Source organism: Ochotona curzoniae, unplaced genomic scaffold, assembly GCF_017591425.1.
Source record: "Ochotona curzoniae isolate NIBS_2020 unplaced genomic scaffold, NIBS_Ocur_1.0 scaffold_3835, whole genome shotgun sequence".
In the NCBI taxonomy this organism is placed as follows: domain Eukaryota; kingdom Metazoa; phylum Chordata; class Mammalia; order Lagomorpha; family Ochotonidae; genus Ochotona; species Ochotona curzoniae.
Window position 1 is genome coordinate 23,289,610 of NW_024467114.1, and position 13,731 is coordinate 23,303,340.

The window sequence follows — 13,731 nt, forward strand, 5'->3', positions numbered from 1 at the left end:
CAAGCCCCCTCCACTGGGCCCCCTAAGCATCCTCGAACACGACCATGACACAAATCCACAAACACAGGCACAGGAACGACACAGAGAGCTGACACGGAATGAGCTGCACCGCCCCCACCCCCCAAACCAGGGCCTTGGCACTCCAGCGCTGGGCTCCACCTTTCTGGAAGTTGCTTCTACCCTTGGTGCAGATCCCTAGGCTGTGACTGAGGTGCCACGACGGGCACTGGAGAGCAGCGACTCCTGCTGCAGGTCTCTCCACCTGCTCTCAGCAGCTTCTGCTAATAAGCGTGGAGTTGTGGCATCTCTTTCCTGCAGAAACCCAGGTGGCCCTCAGTGGTTCCAATGTCAAGGGCACAGGAAAGGAAGTCTGAAGAGGTGTCGGGGAGATCTCAGCAGCTAAGTCCAGGGCCAAGGACCTGGCGCCTGGGGTTCCTCATTATTCTCAGGGATGCAGGGGCTGTGGTGCGAGGGCAGGAGCCGAAGCTCCGGACCTGGAGGTGTAAGGTGCTTCAGGATTGGCTGACACAGATCACAGGAAGGCGGCTGGTTCATCTTTGTCATGGCTTTGACATCAGGGGAGATGGGGGTCAGGAGACAGCTGGTGGATGTAGTTGGGAAGCAGTGTCTCTGGGGACAGGAGGAGGTGACCTCATGGTCCCTGCCCATCTGAGTTGGGGGTGTGATCCTGGGGACAGGGGAAGTCTCCCTGCACACATCTCCCCTCCTGGCTCCTCTCTGTCCCAGTTGCAGCCACACCACAGGCCCTCAGCTTGTCTTGGATCAAAGCACCAGGACCTTCCACCTGCCCCTGCCCGCTCAACCCCACTCCATCCCTGCCAACTCCAGTCTCCGACAGAGACGAGCTCGGAGCTGTCCTCCCACCCCAGCGTCCAAGACTTGGGCTCCTGGACACCAAGAAGTTGGGTGAGCACCAGGGAGCCTCGGACAGCACAGCAGGACGCTCTGGGCACCCAGCAAAGTGGGGCACCCCAGGGAGAAGGGCCCAACAGGTAGGGTCAGACAGAGAAGTGGATGTTGGGGCCGGCACCATCCTGCCTCCCAAAGCAAGGTTTCTTCAGCCTCAGCTCACAAGGCCTTGTACTTGCATCTGCAGGTCAAGGCCATCCCTGAGGCTGGAGTGGGATGGGCACCTTTCCAAATTTCAAGGGATACTATTTACATGTCCGGGTCATGACCCAGGGGACGTGGTAGGTGGGGCTAATACCAAATTGGGAGGGCCAGCTTCAGTCTGTGCCCCACCTCCTTCTCCCTGCCTTGGGTGGTGGTGGTGTGGGGGAATGTGGACCCAGCTTCCAGCCCAGGACCTGCCCAAAAGGAGAGGAAAGAGGCGCGAACATGCGTGGGCCCCACTTGCCCACAGCCCCAGCCTGTGTGTGAAGAGGAGGCAGGGAGGGTGGCTCAGGTGGCCAGGTTGTCAGCTGGGAGGCTGGACATGCGAAGCTGGGAGCTGCTCTTGCTGAGGATGGAGAGCTGGGTGCCCCCGTTCATGCCACTGCTGGCCAAGGATGGGTGCCGGTGCTTAAAGTCCACAGTGAAGTAGCGGTTCACCTTCCAGCTCCGCCACTTCCGCTTGATCTCCGCTTGCACCTGCAGGGAGCAACTCAGGCAGTCCCTTCCTGGGGAACACCTCGTCCAGCTCCCAGGTCCAGCCCTGGCTTGCACCCTCCCTGAGCTGGCGCTCACCAGCACCCTTCCCACTGCCCAGCTGCAGCCTGCAGCACTCAAGAACCATAACAGAGGGATATTTCTGGGCAGACCAGAACAGCCTCGGTCCCCTGTGTGATCAGGGATCTCTGGCCTCTGAGGGACATTCCATCCAGCGCCACCATGGGGCAGCTGGTCAGGGCAAAGTTGCCCACTTGTGACAAGGCTGTGTCACATTCCTTGCTGATGTGGACAGGGGAGGACCCAGAGCTTTCTACACCCCCAGGGTCCAGCCCATTCCCCAAGACAACTACAATGACAGCACCTTTGGTTAACAGCTAAGTAGCGCAAGCTTCACTCAGGTGATGGCCACACACTGAGGACTATTGACCAGTCTGCTGGGCTCAGCAAGGTGAGCAAGGGGATTACAAGCCAGTGCATTAGCCACCCAAGTGGACGCAGGATCCACACTGGTCTGTTCCAGTGCCACCTGCTACTTCCTCTGAGGTGCCTGACAAGCTACAAGCTCCCTCCTCCTGCCTCTCTCAGCCAACACCTGCAGGGCCCTTGCTGCCTCATCAGATCCTTCAGTAGGCTATCTTGGTGAACACTGAGCTGAACCTCTCAGGTGCACAAAAATGGGGGGCAGGGGGCGAGAGGAGCCTGCTTAGGTCACAGTTTCACAGTAATGATGCTGTCACTGGTGCACACTCCTTCAAACCCACCTACCCAACCAGCCCTGTGTCCTGCCCCAGCTCCTGGGCCTTGGGTTCTGCTTCAACGCCTCTTGTCCCACGGGCCACAATGAGCAAGGCTGACAGCTCTGGGTTTCATGTCTCTCCCCAGCAAGGGCCCAAGCCTCAGAGCCAGAACACAGGTTTGGGCCCTGGGTGGCCTGCAGGCTGCCCTCCTGTCTCCACCTCCAGTGCTATACCCTTGTCTTACCTCCCCATTCAGGAAACAGTAGAGCACAGCCACCACAAAGCCCTGTGAGAGAGGAAGACAGCCCTAAGCCAGCTGGTCTTGGCGAGGTGCCTCCTGCAGGGGTTGGCCATGGAAACAGGAAGCAGACTAGCATCATGACTTGCAGGATGGGCAGGGGGCACCTATCCTGGATTGTGGGGGTCAGACAGGACATGCATTCCTGCGGCCAGGGGGCTGAGTCCTATCCATGGCCAGAACTCCTGGCTTTGGCTTTCACATTCAAAAGTCTTTCCCCTTCCCAAAGACCAGTTTCTCCCACTTTCTACCATAAGCACTCCCTGGGTGCCTCCAGAATGTTCTTTGGGTGTTCTGCTCAAACTTCCAGTTCCTGGGGGCAGGACCCCTCCAGGATAAGACAGATTAGTGTGATGCCTGCCTTCCTGGAGCCAGTGGGGCACCCATCTGTTCACACCCCCTGATTTGCTCTCTCAGACGCAGCCCCCTCCACCCATTCCTTTTTCTCTCCTCTCCACTCCAGCCACTTCTGTAAACTCTTGCTTGTGCACTGTGCAGCCCACACAGCTCTCTATACTATGAACTCTGCACTGGGATTCCCAATGAGATAAGACAGAGCTGCAGCCCTCCTGGAGAGCACAGTCGAGCAGACACATGGGACTGTCCAGGCCATCTCACCCCATGCCCCAGGTGACGGTGAAGGACACAGGGCTGCTATCACATCACACAGCGGGGAGAGGGGTGTGCCGGGGGGAGGGGGCTGACTCCAGAGTCCAGATGCAGTGACAACCAGATATTGATTAGGGCATCTTGCTACAGGGCAACACTTCTGTACCAGTGCCCCTTTTACAGAAGGAAATACTGAGGCTCAGAATCAGAGCAGGGCCCTAGTTCCCCATGAGTTCTGCCCTCCTTACCTGAAAGGAGCCCAGGCCCAGTTCAAACACGAGTCTCTCCCTCTTGCTGACATTCTCTGGTGAGAAGGCAAACACCGTGTAATGGATCCCAAACAGCGGTATAAGCAGCAGCGTGGACCGGGCCAGCCGCCTGCCAAGAGAAAGGAAAAGCTCTGCTCCAGGGGCTGCTGGGGCTGGACACCAGGGCCCAAACCTCATTGTCCTCTGGAACTGGGGCCCCTGTCACAGACACCCCATGCATACCCTCTTCAGGCAAGGGGCCCAGCAGAGACAGTGGCCAGGAAGACCCTGGGAGTATGGTTGGTTGGGGTGGGGGGGCATCCCCAGCCTGCAGGGTACCCAGTGCTTATCCTGCAGAACCACTCGCTTGAGCGCCCATACAATTTGCAGGAATCCCTGTGTGGTGTGCAAAACCTGGTAGGAGGTGAAATCAGGGCCATGAATGGGGTGGGAGATGCAGACAACGTCCTGTTCTGGAAACAGCCTCCACGACTTGTCTAAGTCTGGGGGTTGGCTTGGGACACACTGATAGCAAGGAGCAGGGGCAGGCACAGTGAGTACAGCACAAGGTACAGTCCCGAGAGGGAGTAGAAGGACTTACTAAGCATACACAAAACAGACGAAGCTGCTGCCTGGGAAACTGAGTCAAAGATTGGGGGGGAAGGGTGTCTTCTCTAAGGAGGGAGGAGCAAGAAGAAGAGGCTCTACGGGGGACCTCCTCACCTGCCCCAGGCCCCAGAGAGCTTGGGGGTGGGGCTGCTCTACTCCCATGCACAGGGACACAGAAGCCCAAGGTGGAGAACATCAACAGCAGGTGCACCGCGAGTCCTGCCGCAAGGGGAAGGGCTTGTTCCTGGGGCTCTCCCAGAGCGGGACCCCAGCCCACCCCAGCACATTCAAAGGGGACTGAGCTGGTCCCCCAGGAGCACAGCTCTGCCCCTCAGCCATACCCAACCTCGATCCTCTCCGGGGTCAGCCTCACCCACTCCCAGCACAGCCCTGTCCTCGGGGGTGGCCAGCAGGCTTGGGGGCAGCCGTTTGATTTGGAGGCAGTGACACCGCGGGCCCCAGCTTCTCCCTCATCCCAGCCTTCCTGGGACAGAACGGTTCTGCGGGATGTGGGGGTTCCAGATTTCTAAAGAAACAGAACCCACGGTGGTGTGTAAGGGCCTTTGAGAAGGAGAAAGGCAGCAAGGAGAGGAGGGGGAAGAGGAGAGAAGGAGAGCGGCAGGAGGAGGAAGCAGCCCCACCCTCACCCGTGGGTGGAGGCACCCACCTGTTCCCTCCCCAGGGTTCCTGGGCAGAACTGTGCTGACCAGACCCCCAAGACTCCTTGCCTCTGGAGACAGGGGCTCCCTACAGCCCCCTCCTTTCAGTCTCCATCCCCTGTGTCCATCTCCCACTGCGGCTCCCGGAATGCCGTGTGGTCTCTCATTGATCTCCATTATCTTCCGGGGCAAGCACCAGTCTGGCACCAAGCTGACATCTGGAAGGTGCCTGTTCCCTGAAGAAATAAATGGATCTCGCATCCTGAAGACCAAATGCCTCCTGTCTACGGGTGCCCAGGCCTGGCACCCAGCAAGGCATGGGGCACTGGAAGCAGAAGTTGCCCTGGGGTCTCCTTCAGGGGCCTGTCCACAGGGGCACCTTGCAGAGGATGCTTGATTGGAAGAGCTCAGAGAGGGCTGAACAGGCGATTGCTAGGAAGAGGACACTGTCATGTGGACTAGGGGCTCAGAATGGAGCCATGAGGTGTGAACCTTATGCTACAAGGTCATTAACTTGGAGATAGGACCACCAGGGGTCTTGATCTCTGTCACCCATCCTGAGCAGAGGCACCCTTGACAAGGAGAAGCACTTCTGAGTGGCCAGACACTCTCACTTGACTGTGCCCCTCTTTGTGCGACACCCACATTGACGCGAAAGCCCCCATCAGAAACGTCTTGGGGCACGGTGCTTGGGATTGCTTTGGGTTGAAATTGTGGCTCTGCCAATGCCATGACAATGAGGGAAGTCCCTTCTCCCTGTGGCTCACTTTCCTCATCTGTGAAATAGGGCTAATACACAGAAACACCTTACAAGCCGTGTGGGAGGATTCAGCATGTCGACGGCAACCCCACTGTGAGCACTGAGTTGGGCACACGGGCTGGATGAACTTAAGTCTGCAGGTGCCAAAACTGAAGCCCAAAAAAGTGTGCAGCTGCAGAGGCCACATGGAAGCCAGGAGCAGAGGCACCTTGAGCTGTTTCCTTTCGGCACAGGCCAGCCCCTGCCCCTGCCCCACTGTCCCACCCCAGGGATCGGAGAACTCACAAAACACATAGGCGTCAACATGCAGCAGCCGGAAAAACAGAGCCTGGACTGGGAGGCACGGGAGGCCGTCCACTCCCCTCCAGCCTGGCGGGACGCAAGCTCAAGGCAGCAGCCAGGACAGCATGCGTCCCCCACCCCTCCAGGGCGCACGGGCACGCACACTTACAGAGTAATGGTGGACAGTTCTGACATCTTGCAAGGGTGCTGCTCAGCCCGCTGTGGCTTGCAGTAACATTTCTGCACGCAGCTGCTGGGTGTGACAAGATTAGCACTTCGGTCAGCCGGGGGGGTATCGAGGTACGGCTCAGAGCAGCACAGTTCCCAGGGGAAGGGGGAGCGGCCGAAGGAACAAAGGTGTGGAGGAGGAGAAGGAGGAAGCCAAGTGCCAAGGCTGGGTCAGCTCTGGACAGAGAAGTGCATGCCCATGCGTTGTACACTTGTGTGTGCAGGGGTGAGGAGGCACACATTGTGGACAGTGGGAGGTGGGTGGGCAGGTGGGCGAGCTGAGCCCAAGGAGCCCAACACGACTTTGTCGGAGGGAACTCAGTGAGACAGGCAGTCAGATGCTCACGCCGGGGATCTCACTCACTGCCTAGCGTAACCAGACTAAACCTGGAGTCAGCCAGTGTGGCCTTGACCATCAAGATCAACCTGCATGTCCACAGGTCTTCTTCACTCTCCTTTGGCCCATGCTTTCCTGGCGTTGAGCCCAGAAGCTTCAATGTTAGTGCCTACAGGAGGGTGGGATTGGGGCGGGGGACAGAGACAAGCAGGCTTGGATGGGTCACAACATAGTCCACATGTGACCGCTGCCATTCTACTCATACACGGATGTGTGTGTTAAAATTCATTAAAGTTGACCACCTAAAATTCCTCTTCTCAGCCAGCCCAACCACCTGGTAGGGCATCTGCTGGTGAACATATTGGGCAGCACAGCCTGGGGCACTGAAGTTCAACTGGGCAGACTAGCCCGGGCTCCATGATCGAAGTTCAAGGGGCAGGGACTGAAGGCCAATGGCTCCAGCAATGAGATTCCCTAAGGCTCTGTGCCTAGGCTGCAAGCCAGCTCTGTAGTCTATCTACCAAGCAAGGGCACAGCCTCTGTGCATGCTCTCCTCTGCCACGGGGCTCACAAGCTGCATTTCAACCTCCTGGAAGCCCTGGTGGTCTGGCTGCACTTGAATCAGCACAAGCCCCGGGCACACCATGTCCTTCCCTAACAGACATGTTGGAGGTGGCTTCCAAGCAATGTCATCTTCTGACTCCTGTACCAGACCCTCTGCAGGCACCCCATGAGTCTGACAACATAGGCAGACAGGTGCAAGCAAAGCTAGGTGTTCTCAAACCTGCCAGGTGCGATCCCAGTTCCCAAAGTGCCTGACCAATGTATTGACGGGGCAGGAGGCAGGAGGCAGGAGGCAGGAATGCATCATGCACTTCAAGGCCAGGGCAACCCTTACCCTCAGGATTGTGACTGCCATTTAAAATATAGTGTCTTTTAATGCCTGTCACGCTGTGTGGTGGGCGTCACAACTATGTTTCCCAGATTAGGAACATCTGTGAATTTCTTACCAGCTGTGTCAGCATCTCCTAAGAGCCCCCAGAATTGCAGCGCCTGAGGACCCCCGCTCCCCAGTCCCTCTGGCTCAGAAGCAGCATTGAAGCAGGTCCCCAGGGAACCCCTCCCTGCAGCCATGGAAGCTGCAGGCACACTGTCAAAGATGTCCCTGTCTCTGAGAAGTGTCCCCAGTGAAAGTCAGGGACCTTGCTCAGACTCACACAGAGGCAGACTCCACAAAATCTTTTTTGAATCAGCAATCACAAGAGCACCATTGGATATCCAAAGAGCTGCCGATCCATTGTCCAGACTTACAACCTACATGAGATGGAGACTGTCTACACTGAGAGCTTGGCTGATCTTCCATATTGGCTTCAGCTGACCACACAAAGGGAAACCTGACACCCTAAAATCCACCCTGCTCTCTCCAGCTTTGGAGATTCTCCTCTGAATCCTTCTTCCTTTAGCACCCAAGATGTCCCTGTCCTATCTGGACTTGAGATGGTGCCCACAGAAACCACCTTTGACAGTGATGCCTTAGCTGGGATAGTGACTCCAATGGAGAGGGTAGGGAAGGCAGACCAGAGAGCAGCAAATGTCTCCAGCGGGACAGGGATAGAGGAAAAAGGGAAGGCACTCCCATCTCCGCACCTTCAAGCAGGTGATGCAGATGGATGGGCTGAAAATAAACAGAACAAGGCAGTGGCAGAAAAACCAGAGGCGGTGGGTGCCCTGAGAAGGAGAGACATGTGCAAATTCCTAAAAGCCAGGACAATTGCACCTACAAGGAGAGACCAGCCAGACTTGCTGAGGACAATGAGGCTGAGCTAGTTCCATGGGGGTGGGAGACACCTAGCCCAGGGCGGAGGCTGCACAGCCCACACGAACCAGCAGGAGACCCCGTGCCAGGTGCAGGGACCCTGCTCATATCTACAAGCCAGGGAGCTGTGGCTTCCGGGCTCAGCTCTGTCCTGGCTTGGCTGAACAAGCCCTGGGAAGGCTGGGCCGTTTCTAGATCTCAGCATCACATCCATCACCCACGGTTTCTGTCAGGGGCAACCTCTCTGGCTGCTCCGGGCAGTCTGCCAAAGACCCAGCAGGACACAGGCTAGAGGCACCTGCAGGGAGCTCCTTGCAGGCCGCACCCCTGTTCTCTTCACCCTTTTACCCCTGTGGTCATGGAGCACAGTGTGGGCCTGTGGTGGCCAACAGAGCCTGGCTTGATCACCCTCCACAAGGTCCCTCCTAAGACTAATGAGCAGTGCACCCCCAGGACCTGCCCAGGCCCCAGGAAGCACATGCCAGCAGGTGACCCCTGCCTGCAGCACAGCTGAGTGGATTTCAGCAGCTCCCATGACTACATTGTCTCCTCTCCCTGCCTGAGAACAAGCCAGAGCCTCTGCTCCCTGCCAGCCTGTGCACCTGAGCGTAGGGTTTCTTTTGGCCACTGACGTGTTGGTTGATCTTCTGCAGGACCACTTTCCTTCTCTGGGTCTCAGTTTTCCCACCTGATAGATCCTTTGTGTAAGGATGAGGTACCCCTGCCTCTCACGATGGGGGCAGGTTTCCTGCAAGTGGAAGATGAGCCAAGAGAGCCTTGGAAGAACCATGTTGGGGCCAAGAAGGTAGAGAGGTGAAATTGTGCAGAGCCAACAGATTTCCCACCCACACCCCAGACCAGGATGCACTAGCTTTAAACGCCTACCTTGTGGGCACAGACCTCCAGAATGCTGCCAGGACCCTGAGGCGTGTCTGATCCTCTCCCTGCATCATGCACATGCCCTGGAAGTCCCTCCCTTACCCCAGACCCTGATCCCCTAGGGAACTGAGATGTAGTCCACCACCCCAGAACAAGCCTCAGCCTCACTCCTAAACTCCTAAACTCACTCTGACCAAATCAGCTCTGAGTCCATGCAGCCCTGAGCCAGCCCAGGGATCTACCTCTGGCTACTGACCCAGTCCCGATCCCTGCCATGGCATGCCAAGGGGGAGTGTAGAGGGAGGCAGGGCTCAGTGCCTCATCCCATGCAGAGTGCTGAAACCTCCATGAGACCTCCTGAGGCAGGATCAGGAGCTATGAAGGACAAACCGTTAGCATCTGAGTGGATAGAACCAACCTAGAGGGCAGGGTATGAATGTTGGTCTGAGGGCACAGGCACAGGTCCACTCAGGCTTTCCTGGGGACTCCCTCTGCCACCCAACTCTGCCTTCTACCTTCCCCTCTTCCCAGCAGCATCACCGCCTGCTCCCAGACACCATCCAGCTCACAGCCACACCCCCTCCATGCCCTGCAGAACCCAGCAGGAAGCACTCCTCCCAGGAACCCTGTTATGTGTGTCTAGTCAGCTGGGAAGGGCCCACCTGCTTCACGCCTCCCTGATAGCTGGTCTCTTGCTGGCTTACCTAACCCTGGCCCTCCTGGCATTCCTCCTCGCTGGGTGTGTGTGAGCCGTGAGCTTGTACAGACTGTGGGGCTGAAGATTACCAGAAACCTGGCTTTTTCTCTTAATTTTTTTAAAGCACCTGCTGAAAATTGCAAGAGGAATTTTAACAGGTATGGGCAAAGACCTGGCCTGACTCTCAAATGGCTAGTCCATATGCTAATGACATATAGTTCTGATCTATGTATCAGGGACCAGGAGTTCACAGCGCCCAGCCTCCGGACATCCTGCAATCCCACTCACCTTGCCTGCCAAACCCTGGGTTCCTTGCTTCCAGGGCAGGACATGTGAGCATCCATACTTAGGCTGAAAATGAGCCTGCTCTACACAGGCAGAGTGAAGGGAAGCCAGGAAGGTCCCCCAAAGGAGAGGATGCTCGGGAGAAGAAATGGTAGACCAGATGCAGGCTTCAGGGGGCCAGTCTACTATCTGTCAAATTCCTGGAGTGGGGCATGCTGCAAGTGAGCAAGAAATCCACCTGCAAGCAGGTATCACTGCAGTCCCACACAAGGCCATCATTCCCAACAGTGACAGGTAGGTGGGGAAGAGCAGGACCCTGATTTCTAACTCCTATGAAGGCAGCAAGGGGCTCTCGCTGCTAGGAGTAGACCAGGGAGCCTTATGACTTGCATTGCTGAACAAATGTCCACTCTACACCAGGCCTGTGTCAGCAGGGGTTGACAAAAACGTGCAAAAATATGAAAACAATAAGAGAGCCTAAATGGAGAGCCAACAAAAGATCTTTTCCAATGTCAAGCAACCACCGCGCAGGAAGACAAAAGCAGGCTGAGCAAGCTCCAGGCCCTGTTCCTCAGGGAGGATCCCTGGCTGGCCAGCAGACAAACTGGGAGCAAGCCCCCAGAGGCCCCGAAAGGCGCTGGCATTTGGTCTCAGGGCAGCTCCCACCTCTTCCTGCTCTGGGTCTGGAACAAGCCCTCCAGCAGCTCTCTGCTGTCCCCCCTGTTCCCTTGGCAGCCATCAAGATTTTGAGTCCCCTGTTGAAGTCTTCAGTAAAGGCAGAAACAATGCCATGAAACAGCCTATCAGCTTCTCACCTGCTCTCTTCAAAAGAACCAAGAAAGTAATAGCAGTAGCTTGTACTTCAGTGGCAGATGCACTCCAAGCACAGGTGCCCATCTAGCCTTTCCAGCACACTCCAGGGACAGGTGTCCATCTCGCTCCTCCCACCGACCACAAGGTTCCCCTGACTCTCCTGCCTAGCATCAGATGTGTCCCCCAACCACCACCCCATGCTCCTAGTTGTCCGTGCTCCTGTCTGTGAGGTCAGAAAGGTGAGGTTCAAGGAGCTTTTTTGATTTCCTAACTGGATAAGGGTTGGGAAAGCCATGTGCCAGGGCCCATGTGATAAGCCTTCAGAGATGTAGCTACAAAAAAAAAAAAAAATACTCCTGGGAAATTAGCCATAAAGTGGGAAAGCCCTGCACTCCAAGCAAAAACCCAGTAAGTTCCCCAAAAATAACATGCACCTCTGCTCACAAGGGATGAAGTGGAGAAGTTAGACCAGACAGAGAGAGTGTGAGCTGCTCCAGAGACAGGCAGAGGAGAGAAGGGATCCCCCTTGGAATGATCTGCCGAGGGAGACTCTCTCCACCTAACCTTGCAGATGGAGTTGAGCAACTTCTATACCCAGTGCTGCAAGGTGGGAGATAGGAGGCTCAGACATCAACGCACTCAGTGATCTTCACAATCTTGCCTCACATTCCCAAAGGAAACCCAACCAGTAACAGGCCCAAACTCAACCCACTCTGGGGCATCTCTGTGTCCCAGCATCACACACAGTGTCTGCCTACCTCTCCCATCTTCCTTTTCCCTTCCATGCAATGTCCATGCAGATCAGAAGCTCCCAGGCCAGTGGAAGTCTAGGAGGGCAGCTGGGTTTGCAAGATGCCTTAGTCAGGAATATGTCTTATAAAGCCTATGTTAGGTGGTACTGGCAGCCAAGCCTAGGCTACCTCCCATACTTGCCAACTGACTGCAGGGTCCTCAGTTGGTTCTCAGAGCTACTTAGAGGCAATATCTACACAATGATACTTACAAGTAGATGCTGGATTCGTTCCCGCCCATGTCTGGAGACTGAAGTTTCTGCACCAGGATGATGATGATACCAATAAAAAGCACAAAGTTCACCTAAGGAAGCAAAGAAAAGAGTATGGAATCTGTTCTAGGCGGCAACTTTCCACACCCTTACTACAACCCCCAACAGGCTTCTCTCCCCATCTAGCACGATCCCACCCAGACTTCTAAACCAAGGCAGTGACACGAGCTTCCAATAGTGTGTTGAAGAGAGGGCAGGAAGGACAAGAATCCTGTAAGAACTGTGGGGAAGCAAGAAAGGGTACCGTGCATGAGCAGAACACTGAGCAACTTCTTGCAGAGAAGTGGGAAATCGGATCAAGTGGGGGAAAAACAACAATGAGAGTTGAGGGGGAGAGAGAAGGAGGAGGAGGAGGGAAGGAGAAAAAGAAGCAAGGGAAGGGAAGGGAGAAGGGAAAGGAAAAGGAGAGGGGAGGGGAGGGGAGGAGAGGAGAGAAGAAGGGAAGAGAGGAGAGGAGAGGAGAAGAAAGGAGAGGAGAGGAGAGGAGAAGAAAGGAGAAGAGAGGAGAGGAGAGGAGAGGAGAGGAGAGGAGAAGAAAGGAGAGGAGAGGAGAGGAGAGGAGAGGAGAGGAGAGGAGAGGAGAGGAGAGGAGAGGAGAGGAGAGGAGAGGCTGCCACAGAGGTGAGAGCTATTACCCTCCTGGGGGGGGACCCCAAGTTCAAGGTCACCCAATGCAGGGAACCAGCATAGACAGCTGTAAGCATGGATGACAGGATTTTTGGGAACAGTAATCTCAGCCTGTACCTTCAGAAAGGGATCAGAGACAAAGGCTTTCTACACCAAGTGGGAAGCTGAGAGACTAGTAAGGAAGGAGGAGGGAGGGAAGCAAAGCAATAGGAATGAGGCACAACAAGGGGGTGACATGGGAGCAACTTTGGGGCCTGGCCAGAGTAGCCCTTGGAGAAAATGGAGAGCCTAAGGTGCATTAAGACATGGTAAACACTGAGGTGGGCATTGTAGCACTGCAGGTTAAGCCACTATTTGCAATGACTACATGTTGTGTTGCTTTGATTCTCAGCTGCTCTGCTTCCAATCCAGCTTCCTGGTAATGCACCTGGGAAGACAATAGAAGATGACCCAAGTGCCAGAGCAGAGCCCTGCTGCCCACATGAGAGATCAAGGTGGAGTTTGGCCTGGATTGGCCCAGGCTATTGCAACCATTTGGAGAGTGAACCAGGGAATGTAAGATCAATTAAAGAAAGAAGAACATCATGACCATTCAATTTTCATCCTAGGAATGCAAAACATAATTCTAACGTATGATATAACAGTAGATTAAAACAAGTTCCCATTACCCCCTCATAAGACTGACAAGTAGTTCAGTAAAACAGATATCAACTAAGACATGGGAAAAATTAAAACAATGAGCACTCCCTGTACCTTGCTTGCAGAGTAACTTAATATCCATGAAAATACTAAGTGTACAAACCCTCTGTTCCAGAAATTCTACCCCTAGAGATTGATGCTAAAGAGACTGCTGTAGTGTAATGGGCCTTGCTCCCCAACTCACTCAGAACCTCAAGTCCTCCCAACAGAAATTGACAGTGTGTGTAGAGTGCAGGCTTATTCAGTTGCAGTGTCTGAAGACAGGGACTTCTGGAAGTGAGCAGGTGGGATTGTGAACTCAGCCTTTGGCTTGGATCACACTGGCTTCCTCATCACAGATGTGTGGACATGGAGGAGGAGCCAGTCCTGGGCCTCCGCTCCCAGGCTCACCATAGAATCCACCCTCTGCATATACCCTAGTACCACCAGCCTCCAGCCAGATCAGATGCCAGA

The 13,731-nt window shown here is 55.4% G+C and overlaps 1 protein-coding gene across 4 annotated transcripts in view; it reads right to left on the minus strand.

Annotated features, from left to right (window-relative positions):
• Positions 1 to 1,143: 1,143 nt before the first annotated feature.
• ADCYAP1R1 (ADCYAP receptor type I) overlaps positions 1,144 to 13,731 on the minus strand; it is a 32,269-nt gene continuing 19,681 nt past the window's right edge. For 2 of the 4 annotated variants that reach the window (XM_040964695.1, XM_040964693.1), the window contains 4 exons: positions 11,893 to 11,984; positions 3,525 to 3,654; positions 2,614 to 2,655; positions 1,144 to 1,611 (listed from right to left, as the gene is read on the minus strand). In XM_040964695.1, the coding sequence (XP_040820629.1) occupies positions 1,423 to 1,611; positions 2,614 to 2,655; positions 3,525 to 3,654; positions 11,893 to 11,984 (453 nt within the window). In that variant the 3' untranslated portion in view covers positions 1,144 to 1,422. Of the gene's footprint in view, positions 1,612 to 2,613; positions 2,656 to 3,524; positions 3,655 to 6,003; positions 6,088 to 11,892; positions 11,985 to 13,731 lie in introns of all 4 variants that reach the window. The other 2 variants (XM_040964694.1, XM_040964692.1) reach the window with 2 other exon arrangements.